Raw genomic sequence first — 26,280 nt, 5'->3', positions numbered from 1 at the left:
GTTCCCTGTGGGTTACCGTCTTGGTAGTGACCTCAGGCATTTAGGCTATAGATAGTGGGTTATTTGACCCTATTCACTGTGGGCTTACTCTTGTCATTAAGTAAACTCAGCAGGTTGCTATGTCCCTTGAGTTACTATTGTCAGTGGGTGACCACGGGGTTTATCTGATCGAAGAAGAGAGAGTGTAAGGGAGGGGGTATTGTTACACTTGTTGCCAAGGCCCCGACTTCTTATGGGTTGAATTTGTGCCGTTGTGTTCAATGGTGATTCATGTTGCCACTGTTCTTTGTGTCATTGTCTCACTCACTTGTGGTGTGAATTTGTGCCCATGTGCTTGTATCCTTTCTCAGTTCTGGTATGTTTCTTGAGTTCTGTGACCTGCCCTTGTTGTGTATCATGCTTTACTTGAATACGCTTAGATTCTGTCTTTGTCCTGTATTGTAGAGTTGTCTGCCTGTAGTGTCTGAACTACGTATGTCTTAGCGACAGTGTGAGCATCTGGTGCTTTCTCCCGACTAGACATCTTGAACATCCGGTATCTGCTATGTCTGTATGAGTTCCTGTAGTCCATATTTCTGGTTACTTTAGTCTGTTAGACTGGGTTCCTGATTGTTCTGTCTGACAGTTTTCCGTGTTTTGTCTCATGGCTGTATCTGTGTTTGCCTTGGATTTGTCTGTATTCTGCCTGGTTAAGAATAAGTATCATGTCTGTGCCTGCAATAGTGTCTCTGACCTCTGTGGGTCATCTATCAACTACACCAGAATTATTCCAAGAGCTAGTGGCCCGAAGGGTTCCCTGCAATATAGTCCAGATCCCTGTATAGGGGTTAAAGTGTGAATACCAGGGGACCGTGGGATAATGGGGGATAATGCCTTAGATTGTGAACTCCATTGGGGACAGGTTGATGCTAATGTCTGTAAAGCGCTGAAAAATGTCAGCTCTATATAAGTGAGTATAATAAAGTAAATAATGCCTTAAGGTCTAGCTATTTCCAAACATGTTAGTTGGCACAACCACTGTCCATAACACATATCTGTGGATCTATAGTCTATTTCTAACATATATGTTAGGCTTAAGCACCATATATTGAATGAGTGGAGCATTAATGGTCAGTTAGATTTATTAAAAAGATCTATTGATTTTCCTTTGGTACTTGGAGTTTCACCACTGATGACCATTCACAGCCAACCATCCAGTGATATTGCTTACAGTATTGGAGGCCTATGGTTGAAAGAGTGTTGATGTATTGGTTTTAGTACTCCCTGTTGAAGCGTTATCCATAGCAGTCATTTGAGTGTTGATGCATAGTCAAAATTGCATTTTTTTGTGCATCTATGATAGCACATGTAATAAAACAGTTATCATGATGAGGTTCCATCTGCTGAGACCCCTACTGTAACGAAATACGTTAGGGTTGGTGGTGGAGAACAGATGATTCATATAGTGTTACTCAAGAGTGACTTGAGTGGAGGCTATAGAAATACCTGTTACGTGTTAAAAAAAAAAGCAGGGAACACTGTATAGAAGTACATACACTATATGGACAAAAGTATTGGGACACCTATACATTACAGATACAGAAGCTTTTATGACATGTAATTCTAAATTCATAGGCATTAAAAATGGGATGGTTCCCCCTTTGCAGCTAAAACAGCTTCCACTCTTCTGGGAAGGCTTTCTACAAGATTTTGGAGCGTGTCTCTGAGAACTTTTGCCCATACATCCAGAAGAGCACTGATGTTGGAGAAGAGTCCCTGGCTCACAATCTCCATTCTAGTTCTTCCCAAAGGTGTTCAATAGGTTTGAGGTGAGGGCTTCATGTGGGCCAGTCAAGTTTTTCCACACGTCATGCTTTTATGGACCTTCCTTTGTGCACTGGGGCCACTTCTCAAGAGTCCAGTGGTGCCTTGCTTTACACCACTCTATCCGACAACTGGCGCTGTAGTTGGCACTCTTTTCCAGAACTACACTAGAATTCAATGAGCTCTTTAGAACAAGCCATTCTTTTGCAAATGTCTGTAAAGACAGACTGCATGGCTACGGACTGGATTTTATACTTCTGTGGCAATGACACTGAATGAAACACCAGAATTCAATGTTTAAGAAGTGTGTCCCAATGCTTTGTCCATACAATGTACATCACCATATAGAATGACTGCTTTATAGAAGTATTATGCTCCATATAGACCACAATTTTCTAAGGTCAGTTAACACCAACTTTTGGTCCTTCTCCACAATGGTCATATGCATAGCATGTACGAGTGAGTGAACTGGACTTTGTGCTTAAAGGAGTATTTCACTTTCAGCACATAAAGGGTATTGTTTGTGTAACGAAAAGTTAAAGGCTATGGACATCTTTGGGGCATTATTTTATGGCTGCATTTTATTCATTTTGGGCTAAAATAATTTTTTCATTTGGTCTTTATTAAAAAAATTGGGCAGTTTTTGTAATACATGCAGTTAAAAATCAGTCTTTTTGCAGACTGACGGCTCATGTGAATCCTGTGATCTTCTAATCTCATAAACACTCACTATAGCTAAACTCTTATCAAACTAATAAAAATATGGCTTAAATGAAGAGGGAAAGTCTGCAAATAGACTGATTTTTAACTGCATGGATCACAAAAATTGCTGAAATTAAATACAGATTGAAAAAGAAAAAAAATTATCCCTAAAATGAGCAAAATACAACCATAAAAATTGCCTGGACGGTGTCCATAGCTCATTTACACAGGCTGACTGAGCATCGGGGAATTGGCAACATCTTTACTCCAGTTGATTATTGGGAATGAGCGTTCGTGCCAACATTTGTTCCCGATAATTGGCCCAATATTTCGCCTGGGGAAACTGAACTACATCCAGTTTCCCAATATACAGTACTTTCTGTGTCAATTCCTCATGACTTTCAGGATATCTGCCTGCAGCCATTCAGTAGAAACCTCCGTTGCTTACTTCCAAGTCATAGTCACGCTGGTGAACTGCTCGTTTATAGACACAGCTCTGAGAATGTCCTGTGTGTCCATCACATGACCAAGACAGATTTTTAATCATTTCTTTTTATGTGTGATATTTTGCTAATCTTCCATTTTTTTCTTTTCTTGTTTTACAGTTGGGATAGATGTAGATGCAGAATTAGACAGTACAGAATCGGAGAGTGATGGCAAGTAATATGACTGGGGAATTATGTTAATTTGTTCTATTTTGTTTACAGGGGCATAACTATAGTTGGATTTATATTGTGATATACAATCTTTCAGAGGTTATGTTGTGTCGCCTACGTAAACCAAGCCACATGGACATTTCAGCGTGTAAACAACAAACATAGAGTTGCACGTAATAAACCTTTAATCCTATAGCGTTGACCACCACAGATGTAGAATTTGGTGTGCGCACTGCTGATGAAATTGTTGTCCCTCTGCTTCTTTAAGTATACCGAATATCTCTCCGTCACACATTATCATACTCATTAAGCCTCATTCACATGTCAGTGTTTTGGTCAGTGATTTCCATCAGTGATTGTGAGCCAAAACCAGGATTGGAGCTACACAGAGTTAAGGTATAAGGGAAAGATCTGTCCCTGTTCTGTGTTTACAGCTGCACCTGCCGATGCGCCTTTCTACATATGCTCAGATCTTTAATAGCAACGACTGTGCGTGTCTCTGACGTCATTTCCTATGGACATGCGCTGTTCCAGTACAGAGATGCCACTCTTAGGTTCTTAATCAAGATGCATACATATCCTGTGCTGTAGCACACAGGTAACTCGACTGCTAGGTTTAGATTTTTTAATCCTCCTTGCCCAACTTTGACCTATCAACTAGACTTAATGTTAGCATCATCCATTAAGTAAGGGCTCTTACACTGATATGGACACTTTCTAGTACTCAAGCGTAGTATGCTTATATAATACATGGATCATGATCCCTACACTGTAGCGCACTAGCTGGACATCGCAGTGCTATGGTTTCATTAAGAACGCTGTGATAGCGTGTCTGCACTGAAAATTCCAATTCAGCCACCAGATGGCGCATGTAAGTGAGTTTCTCACTATACTGGCGCTGCTTCTCTGATGTGAGACTATAAATACTAGCAGGTTGTGAACTGTGAACACACTCCCCTGCCTTCCTCCGACTCCATTTAGAAATTATTATTTTACAGTCTCCAATGCAGATAGCCTCCACTGTTATGACAAAGTGATAATAATACATACATTTTTTTATAACCCACCAATCTACAGAAAAAGTGATATTTTGTTTGGTTTTGTAGACTTAAAACCAATTTCCAAATTATGGCTACATTGTTTAAGGGTAATATTCACTGCACCTCGATCATTCTATTGGCAAACTCTACAGAAAATTGTCCAACAGAATGAATGAGATGTAGTGAATATTAATTAAGCAAACTTTCATGGCCCTAATGACAGCCTTACCCTTAAACAATGTACAGATTCTCTGGAATATGTTTCAAGTCTAGAAGAAGAAACCAATTTTAATTAGTAATAATAAACATCTAAAGTTTGTTTTACTTCTTAGTTTTCCCCGTTGCTCCCACACTACTGCCCACTAGTGATGAGCGGAGGTGCCATATTCTATTTCGCGATATTTCGCGAATATTCGATTCAATATTCATCTTATATTTGTCAAAATCGAATATTCGTCATTATTCTATTTATCGCGAATAATATGTGATTTAATTATTGGCGTATTGCTATTTTCTTTTAACTGTATAAGGCAACTTTCCTATTGGTTGACTATTTAGAATATTAGCACTTCTTTTTCCAATCTGTACAGTTGTTCGCATACTCCTCCCCGACAAGCGTCCCCGTCACCATGGGAATGCCTGTGGATTAGAAAATACCATCGGATCTGAGTTTTCCCTGAGATCGTGAAAACTCAGATCCGATGGTATATCGCTTGTCGGGGAGGAGTATGCGAACGACCGTACTGATTGGGAAAAAAAAAGATTGACTATTCTAAATAACGAATATTCGCTATATTGCTATAACTTAATTTTTTAGAATATTCGTCATATTCTAAAACTCAAAGTTATAGCAATATAGCGAATATTCGTGAAATACACATATAGACTGCAATTTAGCTAATATAGTGCTATGGTATTTTTTTTAATAGTGTTCATTTTTTCCAAATCTGAACTTCAGACGAGACAAAAAAATTAGACTATAAAAAAAAAGATTATAGCACTATATTAGCTAAATTGTAGTCTATATGTGCATTTTATGAATATTCGCTGTATTGCTATATATTCTTGTTTTAGAATATTACGAATATTCTAAAAAACGAAGTTATAGCCATAGAGCGAATATTTGTTAAATACAGATATAGACTGCCATTTAGCTAATATAGTGCTATAATCTTTTTTTTTTATAGTCTAATTTTTTTTGTCTCTTCTGATCTTCAGATTTGGAAAAAATGTACACAATTAAAAAAAAAATACTATAGCACTATATTAGCTAAATTGCAGTCTATGTGTGTATTTTACGAATATTTGCTATATTGCTATAACTTCGAGTTTTAAAATAGGACGAATATGACGAATATTCTATAAAACAAAGTTATAGCAATATAGCGAATATTCGTTATTTAGAATAGTCTTCTTTTTTTTTCAAATCTGTACGGTTGTTCGCATACTCCTCCTCGACAAGCGTCCCCGTCACCATGGGAACGCCTGTGGGTTAGAATATACCATCGGATCAGAATTTTCACAATCTCAGGGAAAACTCAGATCCAATGGTATTTTCTAACCCACAGGCCTTCCCATGGTGATGGGGACACTTGTCGGGGAGGATTATGCGAACGACCGTACAGATTAAAAAAAAAAAAAGACGAATATATTCCCTATATTGCTTTATATTTGTTTTTTTGAATATTCGTCATTTTATTTTCCATATGAAAATATGATTCCTTCCTGCTTAAGTTGCTTGTGGGCCAATGACTCATTGACCCACAAGAAAGAAGCAGTGAGGAATCATGTTTTCAGATGTTAAAAAATGACGAATATTCGATATAGCGAATATATAGCACTATATTCGTAATATTCGCGAAGTCGCGAAGTTGTGATATTCGCGATTAATATTCGCTATTCGAATATTCGCGCTCAACACTACTGCCCACTGCCCATTTGTCTGATGCCCCCTGTTGGCCAATATGTGAATTGCAGTTGCAGTTCTGCAATATTACACTCTTAAAGGGGTTATGCAAGAACGGGGCGTTGGGCTGGCTGAGGCAGTGACCAGCTCCCCTTATGTTATGACAAGGTGACATGATGCAAGGGGATCTGGTCTTCGTCGCAGCTAGTGATTTGCTGCAGATGTTGACATTGAGGGAGCCCAGTGGAGGATCGCAGGCCAGGAGAAGAGGGAGTGGGGAGTCACTGCTGGGAAGCAGGTAACTAATCTCTCCTTTACAACTCTGGCCAAGTGTGTGTGTGTGTGTGTGTGTGTGTGTGTTTGTTGGGGAGGGGAGGCTGCTAAAAAACCTTCTTGCACAACCCAACCCCTTTAACGCCAGGGAAGCAAGATGTTTAGGCCTAGTGGTGTGCTGTCTCTGTTTTTCACTGTGGCTACATCTGTATTTCATTATCCAGTGGACTGTGAATTATGTATAATAGGGCCATGTCATATGGAGAATCTATTATAATCGTTCATTTTTACAACTTGTGTGAGGCTCCTGAGATATCCTCATAGGCATGGAATCCCAATCTAGTGGCATCCTCTGTCTATTCCTCATGTTTATATATATGTACTTAAATTGCCTTTTATGATCTATGATGTTTACTAAACTTATTAATTATTTCCTCTATCCACTGATTATATAGTCAGGTCCATAAATATTGGGACATTGACACAATTCTAAAATGTTTGGCTCTATACACCACCACAATGGATTTGAAATGAAACAATCAAGATGTGCTTTAACTGACATCCAAATCAGGTGAACGGTGCAGGAATTACAACAGTTTGCATATGTGCCTCCCACTTGTTAAGGGACCAAAAGTAATGGGACAAAATAATAATCATAAATCAAACTTTCACTTTTTAATACTTGGTTGCAAATTCTTTGCAGTCAATTACAGCCTGAAGCCTGGAACACATAGACATCACCAGATGCTGGGTTTCATCCCTGGTGATGCTCTTGCCTCTACTGCAACTGTCTTCAGTTCCTGCTTGTTCTTGGGGCATTTTCCCTTCAGTTTTGTCTTCAGCAAGTGAAATGCATGCTCAATCGGATTCAGCTCAGGTGATTAACTTGGCCATTGCAAAACATTCCACTTCTTTCCCTTAAAAAACTCTTTGGTTGCTTTTGCAGTATGCTTTGGGTCATTGTCCATCTGCACTGTCAATCGCCGTTCAATGGGTTCTGAAGCATTTGGCTGAATATAAGCAGATAAGATTGCCCGAAACACTTCAGAATTCATCCTGCTGCTTTTGTCAGCAGTCACATCATCAATAAATACAAGAGAACCAGTTCCATTGGCAGCCATACATGCCCACGCCATGACACTACCACCACCAAGCTTCAATGATGGGGTGGTATGCTTAGGATCATGAGCAGTTCCTTTCCTTCTCCATACTCTTCTCTTCTCGTCCTATCACTCTGAAACAAGTTGATCTTGGTCTCATCTATCCATAGGATGTTATTCCAGAACTGTGAAGGCTTTTTTAGATGTCGTTTGGCAAACTCTAATCTGGCCTTCCTGTTTTTGAGGCTCATCAATGGTTTACATCTTGTGGTGAACCATCTGTATTCACTCTGGTGAAGTCTTCTCTTGATTATTGACTTTGACACACATATACCTACCTCCTGGAGAGTGTTCTTGATCTGGCCAACTGTTGTGAAGGGTGTTTTCTTCACCAGGGTCTTCCGGGTCTTTTGGTGTTGTTGAGCTCACCGGTGCGTTTCTTCTTTTTAAGAATGTTCCAAACAGTTGTTTTGGCCACGCCTAATGTTTTTGCTATCTCTCTGATGGGTTTGTTTTGTTTTTTCAGCCTAATGATGTCTTGCTTCACGGATAGTGACAGCTCTTTGGATCTCATCTTGAGAGTTGACAGCAACAGATTCCAAATGCAAATAGCACACTTGAAATGAACTCTGGACCTTTTATCTGCTCATTGTAATTGGGATAATGAGGGGATAACACACACCTGGCCATGGAACAGCTGAGAATCCAATTGTCCCATTACTTTTGGTCCCTTAACAAGTGGGAGGCACATATGCAAACTGTTGTAATTCCTGCACCGTTCACATGATTTGGATGTAAATACCCTCAAATTAAAGCTGACAGTCTGCAGTTAAAGCACATCTTGTTTGTTTCATTTAAAATACATTGTGGTGGTGAATAGAGCCAAAAATGTTAGAATGGTGTCGATGTCCCAATATTTATGGACCTGGCTGTAATTTTTCTTTTTTTCTTTTATGTAATCTTTTTGCACATATAGGTCCATATGGCTTTAGGTCTCTGACCTAAACATCCGAAATTATACAAGAATTACTTGATACTACATGATTCTGGACACTATTGGCTTTATGTTCGTCAATAAAATTGCTCTCTGAGCTCTAACGTTTTGAGTGCTGTGGATTCTGTTATATTTATATAGCTGCATAGATGATATATAGATCTGTATAGATAACACAGGATCACTAAAAGGTGATATCACAGCCTCTCTACTCCCTTCCGACGTCTGCACAGGTCACAGAACATACCTAGAAAATTCTCCCATAGAAGTAAATGAGGTCCCTTCCTGTCCATTGCGTCTATAGCCCATGATGGCTGCTGTAAAAGCATATCTCTAAATGATGTTAAGAACTGCTCAGGCAAAATGGCTGCCCCCATAATCATGTTTAGAAAATACAAATCTACAATCAGAAAATAAAAACTGATTAGATTAGGGATATTTGTCATTTACTAGAGATGAGCAAATACAAAAAAAATAGATTCGGCCGGTTCGACAAATTAAAAAAAAAAATTTGGTTCAATCCGAATTTGTTCTAGCCGAATAGCATTAAAAAGTGGCTATTTCCTGGCTGCAGAGAGCCTTTATAGTGGTGTAGAACACTGTGCCTTGCAGTAGCACGCATAGGGAGTCTGCTGTGGTAGTGAAACAATACTGTGAGTCAATATGACAGGCGTCGCTCTTAGAATCACTGCACACTTCACTTATTTGGGCAGTTACAGGGCCAAAACTGACCAAATAACTCAAGTGTGAACTCAGCCTTACAGGTCAATGTTAGCATCAAGAAGAAGCGCACTCCTTTTACACCGTCGGCAGCTGATTCCACATATGTCTACAGAACCTTTTCTATTAAACACTTATACAAGTAGAGCCCCCCTGACAGAGTGGAGAGGGTGTCAGCAGTAAGTTTGTGTTGACGTCACTGATTATTTTGCCCTTCCTCTGATCAGTCCGAACAATAACCCCCAAAAAATGAATCCTGTCTGTGGAGCATCTGCCTTAACTCGGTCAGCATTTGGTCAGTAATCCATCAGTATTGCTAAAGCCAGAAAAAACAGGAGTGTATCCAAAACAGAGATGACACGTGAATGGAATATTTGCATGTCTTCTGTGTATTGTACCCACTCCTGCTTTTGGCTACCAAATCATAAGCCAATTCTGATGCAAAATAGGGACCATGTCATGCAGGCCTTACAGCTGTTACATAGACAGGATCCGTTGTGTGTCTCATTTTTCCTTCCTTCTGACAGATCAGAGGAAGGGTCAAATAAATGTTGATGTCAGCCAGGTCAAAAGGCAAAATAGTGGCCCAGTCATGAAGTGGGGAGGGTGGGAACAGCATGAGAAGTCCACAGAGTGGCCCTATGACATAGTGTTAAGGTGGAAGCAGCATGAGGAGACCACAGCGTGGCCCAATGACAGAGTCTGGAGGTGGCAGCAGCATCAGGAGGAGGCCACAGAGTGGCACAATGAAAGTGTGGAGGTGGCAGCAGCAGCATCAGGAGGCCACAGAGTGGCGCAACGACAGAGTGTGGATGTGGCGGCAGCAGCAGCATCAGGAGGAGGTCACAGAGTGATACAATGACAGTGTGGAAGGAGCAGCACCATCAAGAGGCCACAGAGTGGCACAATAACAGAGTGTAGGGGGCGGCAGCAGCATCAGGAGGAGGCCATAGGGTGGCACAATGACAGTGTGGAGGTGGCAGCAGCATCAGGAGGCCACAGAGTGGCACAATGACAGTGTGGAGGTGGCAGCAGCAGCAGCATGAGGAGACTATAGATTGGCACAATGACAAAGTGTGGAGGTGGCGGCAGCAGCAGGAGTAGGCCACAGGGTGGCACAATGACAGAATGTGGAGGTGGCAGCAGCATCATCAGGAGGCCAAAGAGTGGCAAAATTACAGAGTGTGGAGGTGGTGGCAGCAGCATCATGAGGAGGCCACATGGTGGCACAATGATAGTGTGTGGAGGTGGCAGCAGCATCAGGAGGAGGCCACAGGGTGGCACAATGACAGAATGTAGAGGTGGCAGCAGCATCATCAGGAGGCCAAAGAGTGGCATAATTACAGAGTGTGGAGGTGGCAGCAACAGCAGCAGTATCAGGAGGCCACAGAGAGGCAAGTTGACATAGTGTTGAGGTAGCAGCATCATCAGAAGACCACAGAGTGGCAAGGTGACATAGTGTGGAGGTGGCAGCAGCATCAGGAGACCACAGAGTGGCAAGGTGACATAGTGTGGAGATGGCAGCAGCATCAGGAGACCACAGAGTGGCAAAGCAACATATTGTGGAGGTGGCAGCAGCATCAGGAGACCACAGAGTCACCCAGTGACAGAGTGGGGAGGTGGGTGGCAATACCAGTACCAGCTGAAGATGGTGGGTGAAAGAAGGAGCACTTGGCATCAGATGTGTGGCATCAGGCGGGTGGCAATATCAGAATAGTAGCTTAGGCAGGTAGCTAGAATAAACCGGTCTCTTTTGTCAAAGTGTTGGTGTGGCACCATGGACGATCTAGTCTGATGCATCAGGCATTGGTGGGAATCCTGGCTGATCCACGCCTGATTAATCTTGACAAAGGTCAGTGTCTCCACATTTTGGGTGGACAGGAGAGTACTTCTTGGGGTAACTATGGCCCCCGCCGCACTAAACACCCGCTCTGATGCCACACTACTGGCTGGGCAGGACAGCTTTTCCAGGCCAAACTCTGCCAGTTGTGGCCACAAATCCAGTTTGGCTGCCCAGTAGTCCAGCGGAGCTTCAATGTGGGGTGGCAGGGTGCTGTCCAATTATGCCACCCCCTGCTGGTTCAGGTCCTGCTCCAGGTCTAGCTGCTGCTGGTAAATAGTCATCCCTCTGCCGAATGGTGACAATTCGGCTGTCACTACGCAAGCAAGTGAGCATGCATCAGGCCATTTGTGCAAGTGAATCGGAGGGACTCCCTGCCTCCAACTCCACTGCATACTGCCACGGTGTGTTTGTGTCCTCTGTCTCATCTTCCTCATCGCCCTGTAGCTCCTCTGGCTGCTCCTGCTCCCCCTCTCCTGTCACCTGTGTAGAAAAACCACCCATTTCGCTACACATTGCTTGTGTTCCAATGTCATAGTACATAAGGCCGAAAAAAGACATTTGTCCATCCAGTTCGGCCTGTCATCCTGCAAGTTGATCCAGAGGAAGGCAAAAAAAAAAAAGTGAGGTAGAAGCCAATTTTCCCCACTTTAGGGGAATAAAAAATTCCTTCCCAACTCCAAGCAGGCAATCAGAATGACTCCCTGGATCAACGACCCTCTCTAGTAGCTATAGCCTGTAATATCATTACACTCCAGAAATACATCCAGGCCCCTCTTGAATTCCTTTATTGTACTCACCATCACCACCTCCTCAGGCAGAGAGTTCCATGATCTCACTGCTCTTACCGTAAAGAATCCTCTTCTATGTTTGTGTACAAACCATCTTTCCTCCAGATGCAGAGGATGTCCCCTCGTCACAGTCACAGTCCTGGGGATAAATAGATGATGGGATAGATCTCTGTACTGACCCGTGATATATTTGTTGCCCCATTCCAGTTATTACTTTAGTTGCCCTCCTCTGGACCCTCTCCAGCTCTGCTATGTCTGCCTTGTTCACAGGAGCCCAGAGCTTTACACAGTACTCCATGTGTGGTCTGACTAGCGATTTGTAAAGTGGTAGGACTATGTTCTTATCACTGGCATCTATGCCCCTTTTGATGCAACCCATTATCTTATTGGTCTTGGCAGCAGCTGCCTGACACTTAGCTTGCTGTTTATTAAAATTCCTAGATCCTTTTCCATGGCAGTGTTACCGAGTGTTTTACCATTTAGTATGTACGGGTGACTTGCATTATTCCTTCCCATGTGCATAACTTTACATTTGTCAGTGTTAAACCTCATCTGCCACTTATCTGCCCAAGCCTCCAATCTATCCAGATCCCTCTGTAGCAGTATACTATCCTCTTCAGTATTTTTACTATGCAAGCCTTCTACAAGATCATTAATAAATATATTGAAGAGAATAGGGCCCAATACTGACCCCTAAAGTACCCCACTAGGGACAGTGACCCAATCTGAGTGTGTACCGTTAATAACCACCCTCTGTTTTCTATCACTCAGCCAGTTACTTACCCACATACAGACGTTTTCTCCCAGTCCAAGCATTCTCATTTTATATACTAACCTTTTATGTGGTACAGTGTCAAATGCTTTGGAGAAGACCAGATATACGACATCCATTGATACGCCTCTGTCAAGTCTAGAACTTACCTCCTCATAGAAACTGATTAAATTAGTTTGGCATGACCGATCCCTCTTGAAGCCATGATATGGCTTTATTTGCTTATTTCCGTTGAGATGCTCTAAGATAGCATCTCTTAGAAAACCTTCAACCAGTTTACCCACAACAGATGTTAAACTTACCGGCCTATAGTTTCCAGGCTCTGTTTTTGGACCCTTTTTGAATATTGCCACCACATTTGCTATGCGCCAATCCTGTTGAGCATTCCCTGTCAGTATAGAGTCCGCAAATATCAGAAATAAGGGTCTGGCTATGACATTATTTAATTCCCTTTGAATACGTGGGTGTATGCCATCCGGTCCTGGCGATTTGTCTATTTTAATCTTTTTAAGTTGTACTTCTTCCTGGGTCAGACAGAACACTTTTAATGGGGAATTTATTTTTACATTCAGCATTTCATCTGACAGTTTATTTTCCTCAGTGAATACATTGGAGAAAAAATATTTAACAGCTTTGCTTTCTCCTCGTCGCTCTCTGCGACTCCCCCCTCATTACTCTTTAAAGGGCCGACACCTTCACATTTATACTTTTTAACATTTATATAATTAAAGAACATTTTAGGGTTAGTTTTACTCTCTTTGGCAATTAATCTCTCGGTCTCTAGTTTGGCCTCTTTTATTTGTTTTTTACATGTTCTATTTTTTTCCTTATAGTTTTTCAGTGCTTCCTCGCTACCCTCCTGTTTTAGTGATTTATATGCTTTCTTTTTGTCACTTATTGCTTTCTTTACAGTTCTATTTATCCACATTGGTTTCTTTTTGTTACTTAACCTTTTATTAGCATACGGTATGTACCTCTCACAATGAGATTTTAGGATGCTTTTAAAGATATCCCATTTTGTGGCTGTCCTCCTCCTCCTCCAGTTCAGCCCCCACAGGGCTCATGTGGCCGTGAGATCTAGGCGCCATGTCTCCAGTCCCCTGGAGCCAGCCAGATTTACTAGCATCTGTTCCAGAACATGAAGCAGTGGATTGACGTTGTTCATTCCGTAGTCCTGGATACTGACAAATAACGTGGCCTCCTAAAAGGGCCTGAGCAGGTTTCTCGCATGAGCTGCCACTGGATGACATTGAAGTTACACAGGGGAGTACTCCTGTCTGCTTGGATCATAAAGAAATCGTTTATGGCCTTTCTCTGTTCGTATAGTCGGTCTAACATATAGATGCTGGAATTCCAATAAGCTGAAACGTTTCATATCAGCCTATGTTGGGGGATGCTGTTTTGCCACTGCAAATCAAGGAGGGTGTGTTTTGCGGTGTGCGAGTCACTGAAGTGCATGCAAAGTTTCCTGGCCATTTTTAGAATGTCTTGCAGATGGGTAGAAGACTTCAGGAACCGCTTTACAACCAGATTGAACACGCAGCGCCGACACCATGTTCTTCCCGTTGTCGGTCACCATGGTAACGATTTTGAGTTGTCGAGGAGAAAGCCAGTATTCGATTTCTTGATGAAGGACATGTGTGACTCCATTCGCCCAGGCAAACAAGGTTTAGAACAGTGTGACACTGCCATGCCCTGCACATGTGGCATGCTGGACGGGCATCGTGAATTGTCCATGCGGTGGAGGCTGAGAATACTGTGGAGGATGAGGAGGCAGAGGCGGACAGTGTCGCAGGACCAACGGCATGAGAACATGGAGGCTAAAGCGGCGTCACCTGGCCAAGTTGCTGTGTGGCTGTGCAGGAACCAAATTAATCCAGTGGGCCAGGACCAGCAGATGATGCGAAGGACAGACAGCCCCCTTTGCCTCAGGTGGTGGAGCCTTGACTGCCTGAAATTGGGTGCGTGCCACTGGGTGATGCAGCGGTTGACACATCAGAGCCACAATTCTCCCAGGCCACTTTATGGTGATACTGCATATGTTGACGCAGGGCCATGGTGCCAGCATTAGCACCCTGGCCACGGTTCACCTTCTGCCCACAGATTCTACAAATGGCCATGTTCACCTCCTCTGGCGGCTTAACAAAAAAACTGCCACACCGCCGAGTAGGTGATTTTACCCCCCTTCGCACTGACTGACTGCTACCTTCGCTGCTTCCGTGAACCCCTGCACCACTACTTTCTGGGAGGTAGGCTCCTGCAAAGCTGATCGTCTACCCCAGGCTTGTTTAGCTCCTGACCTTCCCCTGCTGCCACCCTGCTGACTCCCATCCACGCTAGCGACTTGCTGGCTCCGACGCTGCATCACGGGCGCAAGCTGCCACTTTCTTCTCCCGATGATGATGAAGCCTCTAATTCACCCGGCTCCCAAGTGCGACGATCAGCTACATCATCATCATCAAGTGCAGTCTGCATGTCATTGATGTCCTCCTCAATGGTCTCTGGGTCAGAAGCCTGACCGCTCGCAACACCAGCTCCCATGCCACTGTCTTCATCACTACTTGCCTCCTCCACATCTTGGCTGCCCAGTAGCTGCTGACTGTCCTCTAGTAGCTCTTCCTCGCTGTGTAGTGGAGCTGAGCCCACAGCATATAATACTTCTCTGGTTGAGGGAACAGAAAAGGACAGAGGCAAGTTGAGGACAGGTGAGGGCACAGGGCCTGCTCCCGGGCCATGCCAACTAAGGGTTGTGTCTGACAAACCCACCGATTCTTGGCTGGGGGTGTCTGATGCCACTTGGGACAAAGTGAATGATCGAGTCAACCATTCAAGAACAGCTGGGTTGCTGGTCAAGACACGACCACTAGATGACACTGAGAGCTAAGGCCTCTTGCTTTGACACCTGCTGCCACGTCCCCTTACTCTGGTGCGACCTGTGCCTGCACCAGAAACATTTAGGCCTCTGCTACTACTCTGTGCAGGGCCTGGCACTACTCTGTCTGACATACTGTTAAATCAAATAAATAAATTAAAAGGAAATTGAAACACCCGAGAAAAGTCTGTATTTTTCTCACTTCACCACACAACGGCTAATAAGCTCTCTTTCCCCCCCCCCCACTAATACACACCAAAAAGGGATTTAGAACATATAACTGCACTGCTGAACGGCAAATGTATATATTTTTTTGCCACTAATAGACGCCAAAAAGGGCTTTAGAACATATAACTGCACCGCTTACTGGCAAATATCAATTTTTTTCCCACTAATACACGCCAAAAAGGGCTTTAGAACATATAACTGCACCGCTGAATGGCCATTATATATATTTTTTCTGTATTCAGAATGCTATTATTTTCCCTTATAACCATGTCATAAGGGGAAATAATAATGATCGGGTCCCCATCCCGATAGTCACCTAGCAACCGTGCGTGAAAATTGCACTGCATCCTCACTTGCTTGCGGATGCTTGCGATTTTCACGCAACCCCATTCATTTCTATGGGGCCTGCGTTACGTGAAAAATGCACAAAGAGGAGCATGCTGCGATTTTCACGCAATGCACAAGTGATGCGTGAAAATCACCGCTCATGTGCACATCCCCATAGAAATGAATGGGTCAGCATTCAGTGCGGGTGCAATGCGTTCACCTGACGCATCGCATCCGCGCGGAAATCTCGCCCGTGTGAAAGGGGCCTTACATTTTACATTGACATGTTTTTGTTTTTCTTCCTTGTATAGATTCTAGAGCAAGTAATTTAAACAGCCAGCAAATACAGTATCAGAGGACAAGACATTATAAATTTGCTGAAAATGATAGTGAAGATGACGATGATGATGATGATGATGATGATAACTTTAATCAGCCAAAAAGAAAGAGAATTGTGAGAAAATCCACAAGAATTAGAAAAGTAGAAGATGACCAAGAGACTGAAACAGAATCTGAGGCTGTGGAAACAAAGAAAAGTAAAAGGACTGTGGTACAAAAGGACATAAACAAAAACAACACCAAGACAACAAAAAAAGATTCAAACAATGAAAAAACTTCAGTTCAGACCAAAGGGAGAAATATAAATAAACCAGCAGATAAGAATAAAAAGAGAAAAAGTAGCAGGTATGATCTTTCATTCATAACAATTCAAAATGGGAAAAATTGTACTTTGCAGAACTATATTATTATACTCCACTATGGGGGAGATTTATCAAGACTGGTGCAAAAAAGAGCTGGCTTAGTTGCTCTTTCCAACCAACCAGATTGATGTTTTCATTTTCCAAAGGAGCTCTGAAAATAAAACATGGAATCTGAGTGGTTTCTATGGGAAACTAAGCCATTTTTCCTTTATATCAGTTTTGATAAATCTCCCCCTATGTGTTTTTAAGACTGAACACAGGGTGGGCTCACTCAGTATTCCTCAAAATGTCTTGATTAAATTTGGATGAACACCCTTTGTCCCTGTTCACTATCAATGGTGATTATGCAGCATAAGCTGTATATAAAATATAATATCTAGCTGCTGAATATGCTAAAAACGTGTGAACTTGGCTTAAAGAAACAGCCTGAGGTGTCTTAGGTGAGGTGGTCAAAGTCTTAATCCTCGTCTATAAAGTAGGTGAAAAATAATGAATTGATATTTAGAAATTCAAGTTCTTAGTGTATGAATAACTGAATGGATTCTGTTGACTGAATGAATGTAATTCATTGTTTAAAGCAATACATATAACAAATAAAGCAATAAATGTAAAATAGAAAAATACTTGTGTGAATGGAGAAAAACGCTGTTATTATGGAGTAATTGTGTTCTTCGTTTTTTAAAACATTCAGTCTCTGCTTTTTTCTCCAGTTCATCTTCATCATCTTCCTCTTCATCATCTTCTTCAAGTTCAGAGGAAAGTTTATCAGATAGTGAAAGAGAAAGGATAATGAAGCAAGTTGAAGATAAGAAAAAATTAATTTCCGTTATTAGAAGTAAACCTTGGAGAATGTCAAAGAAGCTACATTTACTTAAGTATGAGTTACACTTATAAAATGTACTGTTATTGCAGTAATTTGTCCTGTAAAATATAATGGAAATACAATGCAATTCATGTATGGAATCTGAAAATGCTAAGTCTTCATTATGGTCCATCTCACCTATAACACTCTCTAGTCTTATAACTACATTGCAAGTGGCAGGTACTTGGCTAATCCAGTACTTAAAGAGGACCCTTCACTAGTTTAAAAGCTAAAAACTAACTATATCAGTGGGCAGAGCGGCACCCAGGGGTCCCCCTGCACTTACTAGTATGTCTGGGTGCCGCTCCGTTCGCCCGGTATAGGCTCCGGTGTGTGCAGCTCCCTCTGTTGTACGTGACCCCTGGGCGCCGCTCTGCCCACTGATATAGTTAGTTTTTCGTTTTTAAACTAGTGAAAGGTCCTCTTTAACGCCTTAATTATCAAGCCAATTTTGGCTGCAATGTTTTAATTTTCCCTCACCGCTTCAAAGAGCCATAACATTTTTATTTTTCAGTCCATCCATGTTTTTTTGTGGGGTGAGTTGTAGCTTTTCTTTGCATCAGGGCTCATGCACATGACCGTATGTATTTCGCAGTCAGCAAAAAACAGATGACGTCCATGTACATTCCGTATTTTACGGAACAGCTGTCCCCTAATAGAACAGTCCTATCCTTGTCCATATTTTTTTTTTTTGCGGAACGGACATAAGATAATACGGAAACAGAATGCACATGGAGTAACTTCCGTTTTTTTGCAGACCCATTGAAATGAATGGTTCTGCATATGGTCCGCAAAAAACCCCAGAATGGACACAGAAAGAAAATACGTTTGTGTGCATGAATCCTCAATGTGGGGTAGATAAAACTTTTCAATAATTTTTTTATTTATTCATTCATGCTATTTTAGGAATTCAGAAATCTTCATTTCTTTTTTTGGTGTGATACATGGGAATAGTGTCTTAATCTTTAATACTAAAGTTTTTTTCAATTTATTAAATAAATATTTTTCATAATTATTTAATAAATAAACCATTTCAAGACTGAGTGATTTTCCGTTTTTTAATTTTAGTTTTTTACTAGCAACCATCCAAAAAGCATAACTATTTTATTTTTATGTCCACATAGCTGTATGAGGGCTTGTTTTTGTGAGAAAAGATGCCCTTTTTAATGGCACTATTGACGTTTGCATACAATGTGGTGGGAAGCGGGAAAGAAATTATAAATGGGGTGAAATTGGAAAAAAAACACAATTCCAGAACAGTTTTTTTGGGTTTCGTTTTTACGGCGTTTCTTATACCATAAAACTGACAAGTTACTTTCATTCTCCAGGTCAATACGAATCCGGCAATACCACATTTTTTTTGTATATACCGTATGTGTGCGGAGCTATGTGAAGACTAATTTTTTGCAGGGTGATCTATACTTTTCAGTGATACCATTTTGGGGCGTGTACGACTTTTTGCTCACTTTTTATTACATTTTTTGTAGGAGGAGAAGCAACCAAAAAAACAACGAATTTAGACTTTTTCCATTTCGCCGTTTTCAATATGGGATTACATTTTGAATATTTTAATAGTACAGGCATTTTTGCACTAAACTGGACCTCCAGCTTAAAAGGTACTGGCATGGCCGCTTATAGGGAAGGAAGGATGAGGATGAACCCACCGATCGAAGCCAGGCCGTCAGAGAACCCACCTATTGGCTCTGACACCGCCCGGTGGGTTCCGGGCTGCTAAGGGATCTCTACTTCGAGAGGTGTTAGCAAGGCTATTCGAGAACTGGAAGGAGAGTCCAGACATCCCCCGATCCTAGTCCCAGCCTTAAGCCCTGAAAGTTCTTGTAGAATCTCTTCAACCCTAGAGCAGGGAACCTCTCTGTGTCTATCCCCTGTAGGGACAGGAAGAACACTGGTGGGTGGAGGTGGGAGGGACCTTTTTAACCTCTCTGCTTCCTGTCCCCCTGTCCCAATAAGGTCAAAGGTGAACATCCTCCTGTTGTACTGTCATGAGGGATGAGCTAGAAAAATGTTTTTATGAATTAAAAAAAATATAGAAATATATAAAAATTCAAATCAAAATGAAAAAAAAAACATAAAAATAAAAAAATACACATCATACACATCTTATGCATGTGTAATCCCAGATGTGCAGTATATCAGAGTGTTTTTTCAGCCCAGTATGCCAAAGCCGTTTTTCTGGCCTAAATGTGACAATCACTTATGCACGTGTAATCCCAGATGTGCAGTATATCAGAGGGTTTTTTCAGCCCAGTATGCCAAAGCCGTATTTCTGGCCTAAATGTGACAATCACTTATGCATGTGTAATCCCAGATGTGCAGTATATCAGAGGGTTTTTTCACCCCAGTAAGCACAAAGCCGTATTTCTGGCCTAAATGTGACAATCACTTATGCACGTGTAATCCCAGATTTGCAGTATATCAGAGGGTTTTTTCACCCCAGTATGCCAAAGCCATATTTCTGGCCTAAATGTGACAATCACTTATGCATGTGTAATCCCAGATGTGCAGTATATCAGAGGGTTTTTTCAACCCAGTATGCCAAAGCACACACAGGTGAGTTGCACTGCGGAACAGCACCACTTCACCACCAATGACTGGGCCTCCATGCGAGACCTGTGTGCCCTGTTGCGCTGTTTCGAGTACTCCACCAACATGGCCAGTGGTGATGACGCCGTTATCAGCGTTACAATACCACTTCTATGTCTCCTTGAGAAAACACTTAGGGCGATGATGGAAGAGGATGTGGCCCAGGACGAGGAGGAGGAAGAGGGGTCATCTCTAACACTTTCAGGCCAGTCTTTTAGAAGTGGCTCAGAAAGAGGATTTTTGCAACAGCAAAGGCCAGGTACAAATTTGGCCAGCCAGGGCCCACTACTGGAGGAGGATGAGGAGAAAGAGAAGGATGGGGATGAAGCATGTTCACAGCGGGGTGGCATCCAACGCAGCTCGGGCCCATCACTGGTGCGTGACTGGGGGGATACGGAGGACGCAGACGATACGCCTCCCACAGAGGACAGCTTGTCCTTATATCTGGGCAGCCTGACACACATGAGCGACTACATGCTGCAGTGCCTTCGCAACGACTGCAGAGTTGCCCACATTTTAACGTGTGCTGACTACTGGGTGGCCACCCTGCTGGATCCCCATTACAAAGACAATGTGCCGTCCTTAATTCCCTCACTGGAGCGTGATCGGAAGATGCGCGACTACAGGCGCACGCTGGTAGACGCGCTCCTGAGAGCATTCCTGACTGACGCCGGGGGACAAGTGGAAGCACAAGGCGAAGGCAGGGGAGGAGGAAGAGGTCGCCAACGCAGCTGTGTCAGCGCCAGCACCTCAGAAGGCAGGGTTAGCATGGCCGACATGTGGAAAAGCTTTGTCACCTCGCCGCAACAACTGGCCCCAACTGCTGATATGGAGCGTGTTAGCAGGAGGCAGCATTTGAACAACATGGTGGAACAGTACCTGTGCACACGACTACACGTACTGACTGATGGTTCTGCCCCATTCAACTTCTGGGTCTCCAAATTGTCCACATGGCCAGAGCTTGCCCTGTATGCCTTGGAGGTGCTGGCCTGCCCTGCAGCCAGTGTACTCTCTGAACGTGTATTTAGCACGGCAGGAGGCGTCATTACAGACAGACGCAACCGCCTGTCCACAGCCAACGTGGACAAGCTCACGTTCATTAAAATGAACCAGGCTTGAATCCCACAAGACTTGTCTGTACCTTGTGCAGAATAGACATTTATACCACCATCAAACATACATTCTTGTACTCAAGTCAAGTGCAATGATTCTTTGTTTTCTTTTTTTTTATTTGTCCCAATATTTTGGGGGCTACCTACCCAATAAAAAAAAACATTGTTAGCTACCTGTTCCTGCTCCATTGCTGCCTCCACCTACAACACCACATTCACCGCCTCCTCAACCTCCGACTCCATATCCTTCACCTCCTTTTCTGAGTTGCAGGTTAATAATTTGTAATTTTTAGTTATTTTATTTCATTTTAAGTTGTTTCCCTAATCCACATTTGTTTGCAGAGCAGTTGCCATGCTCTTAAGCACATTGTACTGCCTTTTACATCCCTCTAGCCTTTTCAAGGACTATTTTAGCGCCTGGATATTTGGGTTCGACGAGTTCGGCCGAACTTGAAAAAAAAGTTCAGATTCGGGACCCGAACTTGACCCGAGCTTGACCCCGAACCCCATTGAAGTCAATGGGGACCCGAACTTTTGGGCACTAAAATGGCTCTAAAATAGTCCTGGAAAGGGCTAGAGGGCTGCAGCAGAAGAGGGAGCAGGAGGGGCCTGAGCCCTTTCTTGGTTTTGAAGGTGGTTACTCCACTGCAGCCCATGTCTCGCATGTAGATGCCTGGTCATGCAGGTTGTGCTAAGGTTCAGAACGTTAATGCCTCGCTTCAGGCTCTGATGGCACAGCGTGCAAACCACTCGGTCTTGTCGTCAGCACATTGTGTAAAGAAGTGCCATGCCAGGGAACTCCTTGAAACTGCCTTTGGTGTGCTCGGTCCCTGGCGACGGTGGCCAGTAGCAGGCGAACTGTTTTGGCGACGGCTGCTCTGCTTTTGCACCCTGCTCCCGCTTTTGCTACGCTGTTGGCTCGGTCTCACCACTGCCTCTTCCTCCGAACTCTGAAAGTCAGTGGCACGACCTTCATTCCATGTGGGGTCTAGGACCTCATCATCCCCTGCATCGTCTTCCACCCAGTCTTCCTCCCTGACCTCCTTTTCAGTCTGCACACTGCAGAAAGACGCAGCAGTTGGCACCTGTGTTTCGTCATCACCAGAGACGTGCTGAGGTGGTATTCCCATGTCCTCATCAGGAAACATAAGTGGTTGTGCGTCAGTGCTTTGTATGTCTTCCACCCCTGGGGAAGGGCTAGGTGGATTCCCTTGGGAATCTCTGCCAGCAGAGTCTTCAAACAGCATAAGAGACAGCTGCATGACTTGAGTTTAGACAGGTTCCCTGATATGCACGGGGGTAATGTGACAGACTGATGGGCATGGGTTTCAGGCGCCACCTGTGCGCTTTCTGAAGAAGACTGGGTGGGACATAATGTGAACGTGCTGGATCCACTGTCGGCCACCCAATTGACTATCGCCTGTACTTGCTCAGGCCTTACCATCCTTAGAACGGCATTAGGCCCGACCAAATATCATTGTAGATTCTGTGGGACCTGAGGTAGTAGGTTCAGTAGGACGTGTAGCTGTGGCAGAACGGCCATGTCCTCTCCCTGCACCAGAGGCTCCACCAACACCACCACCACGACCATGACCGCGTCCCTTATTAGATGTTTGCCTCATAGTTAGAGTTTACAAAGCAAAGTAAAAAGTGGTTAAGTCTGTTAAAAAAAATTAACCGCCAATAAAAACCCTGATGTAGGGTATTGCACTTAATTTTTTTTTTTTAACTCTATATGACAGCGGTATTTGTGGCCTAAATGTGACACTCACTTATGCACGTCTTATCCCAGATGTGCAGTATATCATAGGCTTTTTTCACCCCAGTAACCAAAAAGGCGTATTTCTGGCCTAAATGTGACACTCACTTATGCACGTGTAATCCCAGATGTGCAATATATTAGAGGCTTTTTTCACCCCAGTAACCAAAAAGGCGTATTTCTGGCCTAAATGTGACAATCACTTATGCACGTGTAATCAGAGATGTGCAGTATATCAGAGGGTTTTTTCACCCCAGTATGACAAAGCAGGATTTCTGCCCTTAATGTGACAATCACTTATGCACATGTAATTACAGATGTGCAGTATATCAGAGGGTTTTTTCACCCTAACCAAAAAGCTGTATTTCTGTCCTAAATGTGACAGTGACTTATGCACATGTAATCACAGATGTGCAGTATATCAGAGTTTTTTTTTTACCCTAACCAATAAGCTGTATTTCAGTCCTAAATGTGACAGTGACTTATGCACGTGTAATCACAGATGTGCAGTATATCAGAGGGTTTTTTCACCCCAGTAAGAAAAAAGCTGTATTTGTGGCCTTAATGTGACAATTACTTATGCACGTGTAATCAGAGATGTGCAGTATATCAGAGGGTTTTTTCACCCTAACCAAAAAGCTATATTTCTGTCCTAAATGTGACAGTGACTTATGCACGTGTAATCACAGATGTGCAGTATATCAGAGGGTTTTTTCACCCCAGTAAGAAAAAAGCTGTATTTGTGGCCTTAATGTGGCAATCACTTATGCACATGTAATCAGAGATGTGCAGTATATCAGAGGGTTTTTTCACCCCAGTATGCCAAAGCAGGATTTCTGGCCTTAATGTGACAATCACTTATGCCCATGTAATCACCGATGTGCAGTATATCAGAGGGTTTTTTCACCCTAACCAAAAAGCTGTATTTCTGTCCTAAATGTGACAGTGACTTATGCACGTGTAATCACAGATGTGCAGTATATCAGAGGGTTTTTTCACCCTAACCAAAAATCTGTATTTCTGTCCTAAATGTGACAGTGACTTATGCACGTGTAATCACAGATGTGCAGTATATCAGAGGGTTTTTTCACCCTAACCAAAAAGCTGTATTTCTGTCCTAAATGTGACAGTGACTTATGCACGTGTAATCACAGATGTGCAGTATATCAGAGGGTTTTTTCACCCTAACCAAAAAGCTATATTTCTGTCCTAAATGCGACAGTGACTTATGCACGTGTAATCACAGATGTGCAGTATATTAGAGGGTTTTTTCACCCCAGTAAGAAAAAAGCTGTATTTCTGGCCTTAATGTGACAATCACTTATGCACGTGTAATCAGAGATGTGCAGTATATCAGAGGGTTTTTTCACCCCAGTATGCCAAAGCAGGATTTCTGCCCTTAATGTGACAATCACTTATGCAGTGGAATAACAGATGTGCAGTATATCAGAGGGTTTTTTCACCCTAACCAAAAAGCTGTATTTCTGTCCTAAATGTGACAGTGACGTATGCGCGTGTAATCACAGATGTGCAGTATATCAGAGGCTTTTTTCACCCCAGTAACCAAAAAGCTGTATTTCTGTCCTAAATGTGACAGTGACTTATGCACGTGTAATCACAGATGTGCAGTATGGAACCAAAAAGCTGTATTTCTATTCTAAATGTGACAGTGACTTATGCACGTGTAATCACAGATGTGCAGTATATTACAGGCTTTTTTCACCCCAGTAACAAAAAAGCTGTATTTCTGTCCTAAATGTGACAGTGACTTATGCACGTGTAATCACAGATGTGCAGTATATTAGAGGCTTTTTTCACCCTAACCAAAAAGCTGTATTTCTGTCCTATGCTTGTCTAATCCCAGATGTGCAGTATATTAGAGGGTTTTTTCACCCCAGTATGCCAAAGCTGTATTTCCGGACTTGCAGATAGCCTATGCTGGTGCACTATCGTTGCATAAAATGGCTGCCGATCAGGTATTGATATTGATGAAATGAAGAAAAAAAAGTTCGTTTTCAGCAGTAGTTGGCTCAGGGCAGGCTTGAAAAAAATTGTGCACTGCACCCACAAAACACTTTTTATGTAGATCGCTGAGTACATAAACCAGTTCTTCATAAGATTGCTCCCTGATCTCTCCCTCACAGCAGCTGCAGCCTCTCCCTACACTAATCTGAGCAGAGTGACGGGCGGCGCTAAGTGACTCCAGCTTAAATAGAGGCTGGGTCACATGCTGCAGTTGGCCAATCACAGCCATGCCAATAGTAGGCATGGCTGTGATGGCCTTTTGGGGCAAGTAGTATGACGCTTGTTGATTGGCTGCTTTGCAGCCTTTCAAAAAGCACCATAAAAATCGCCGAACACCGAACCCGAACTTTTACGTAAATGTTCGGGTCCGGGTGCCGAAAAACCTAAAGTTCGGTACGAACCCGAACTTTACAGTTTGGGTTCGCTCAACTCTACTAGTAACCTGTCTTAGTTATGTCTGACTTGATTTCCTTTATCTAAGAAAGTTTATACTGAGTGGACTCCTGACATGGCCCCTATACCTCATGGCCTCCATTCCTGGCTTATTGCTTCTGTGTCTGGCGTTGTCTAATTGGCCGTGTCCTAATGCTGCAGACACTTGCCTCTGTGCATGGCCTACAGCCATTTGCCTCTGTTCATGGCCCGCTTCCACCTGCCTCCTGAGTGGTAGTTCAATTTATGGACTCTACTAGCATTCGGTGAACGGGAGTAGCCTACAGTGCCTATCCACGATCTACAGTTTAGCGCAAAGCTGTATTTGGAGCCACTTTCCTCCATGAACAATGTGGACAATATTAATGGAAATTGTAAGCAACTCAAGGAGTGCAAGACATATATGTATACCAGCCATGTGAATTATAGGGTATAGTATACTCTACACCTGGAGATAGTATGGGTCAGCCTGAAGTTAAAGGAACATTATTGTGACCAGAGCACTGAAATTTAGTAAAGATCTTACCCCCACCTGTTATAGTGGGAGACAGCACCTAGTTGTGAATTCTTTCTTTGGCAATAAATTTGTATACCTACCTCAAAACAAGTGATTTTCAGTAAACTACTCTATGTTATTCTATCTATTTGCACCTATGGGTGCTGGTGTCACAAATATTAGGGACATTGCCTTCCCTGCACCTAATACAATTACATCAAGGGCAACTCTGTCGCCACCGAGAAGGAGACTCCCCTCACTGCAC

General features: G+C 42.9%; 1 protein-coding gene across 1 annotated transcript in view; it reads left to right on the top strand.

Moving 5' to 3' along the window:
• Positions 1-26,280, top strand: part of LOC120990866 (transmembrane channel-like protein 2-A) — a 121,887-nt gene that overhangs the window by 1,671 nt on the left and 93,936 nt on the right. Inside the window, exons 2-4 of the mRNA XM_040419749.1 lie at positions 3,111-3,161; positions 16,336-16,708; positions 17,436-17,600. Coding sequence (XP_040275683.1) covers positions 3,111-3,161; positions 16,336-16,708; positions 17,436-17,600 — 589 coding nt within the window. The remainder of the gene's footprint in view (positions 1-3,110; positions 3,162-16,335; positions 16,709-17,435; positions 17,601-26,280) is intronic.

This window comes from Bufo bufo, chromosome 2 (genome assembly GCF_905171765.1).
Source record: "Bufo bufo chromosome 2, aBufBuf1.1, whole genome shotgun sequence".
Lineage (NCBI taxonomy): Eukaryota > Metazoa > Chordata > Amphibia > Anura > Bufonidae > Bufo > Bufo bufo.
Note: the sequence above shows the minus strand (reverse complement) of the source record. Positions and strands in the feature narration are given on the sequence as shown.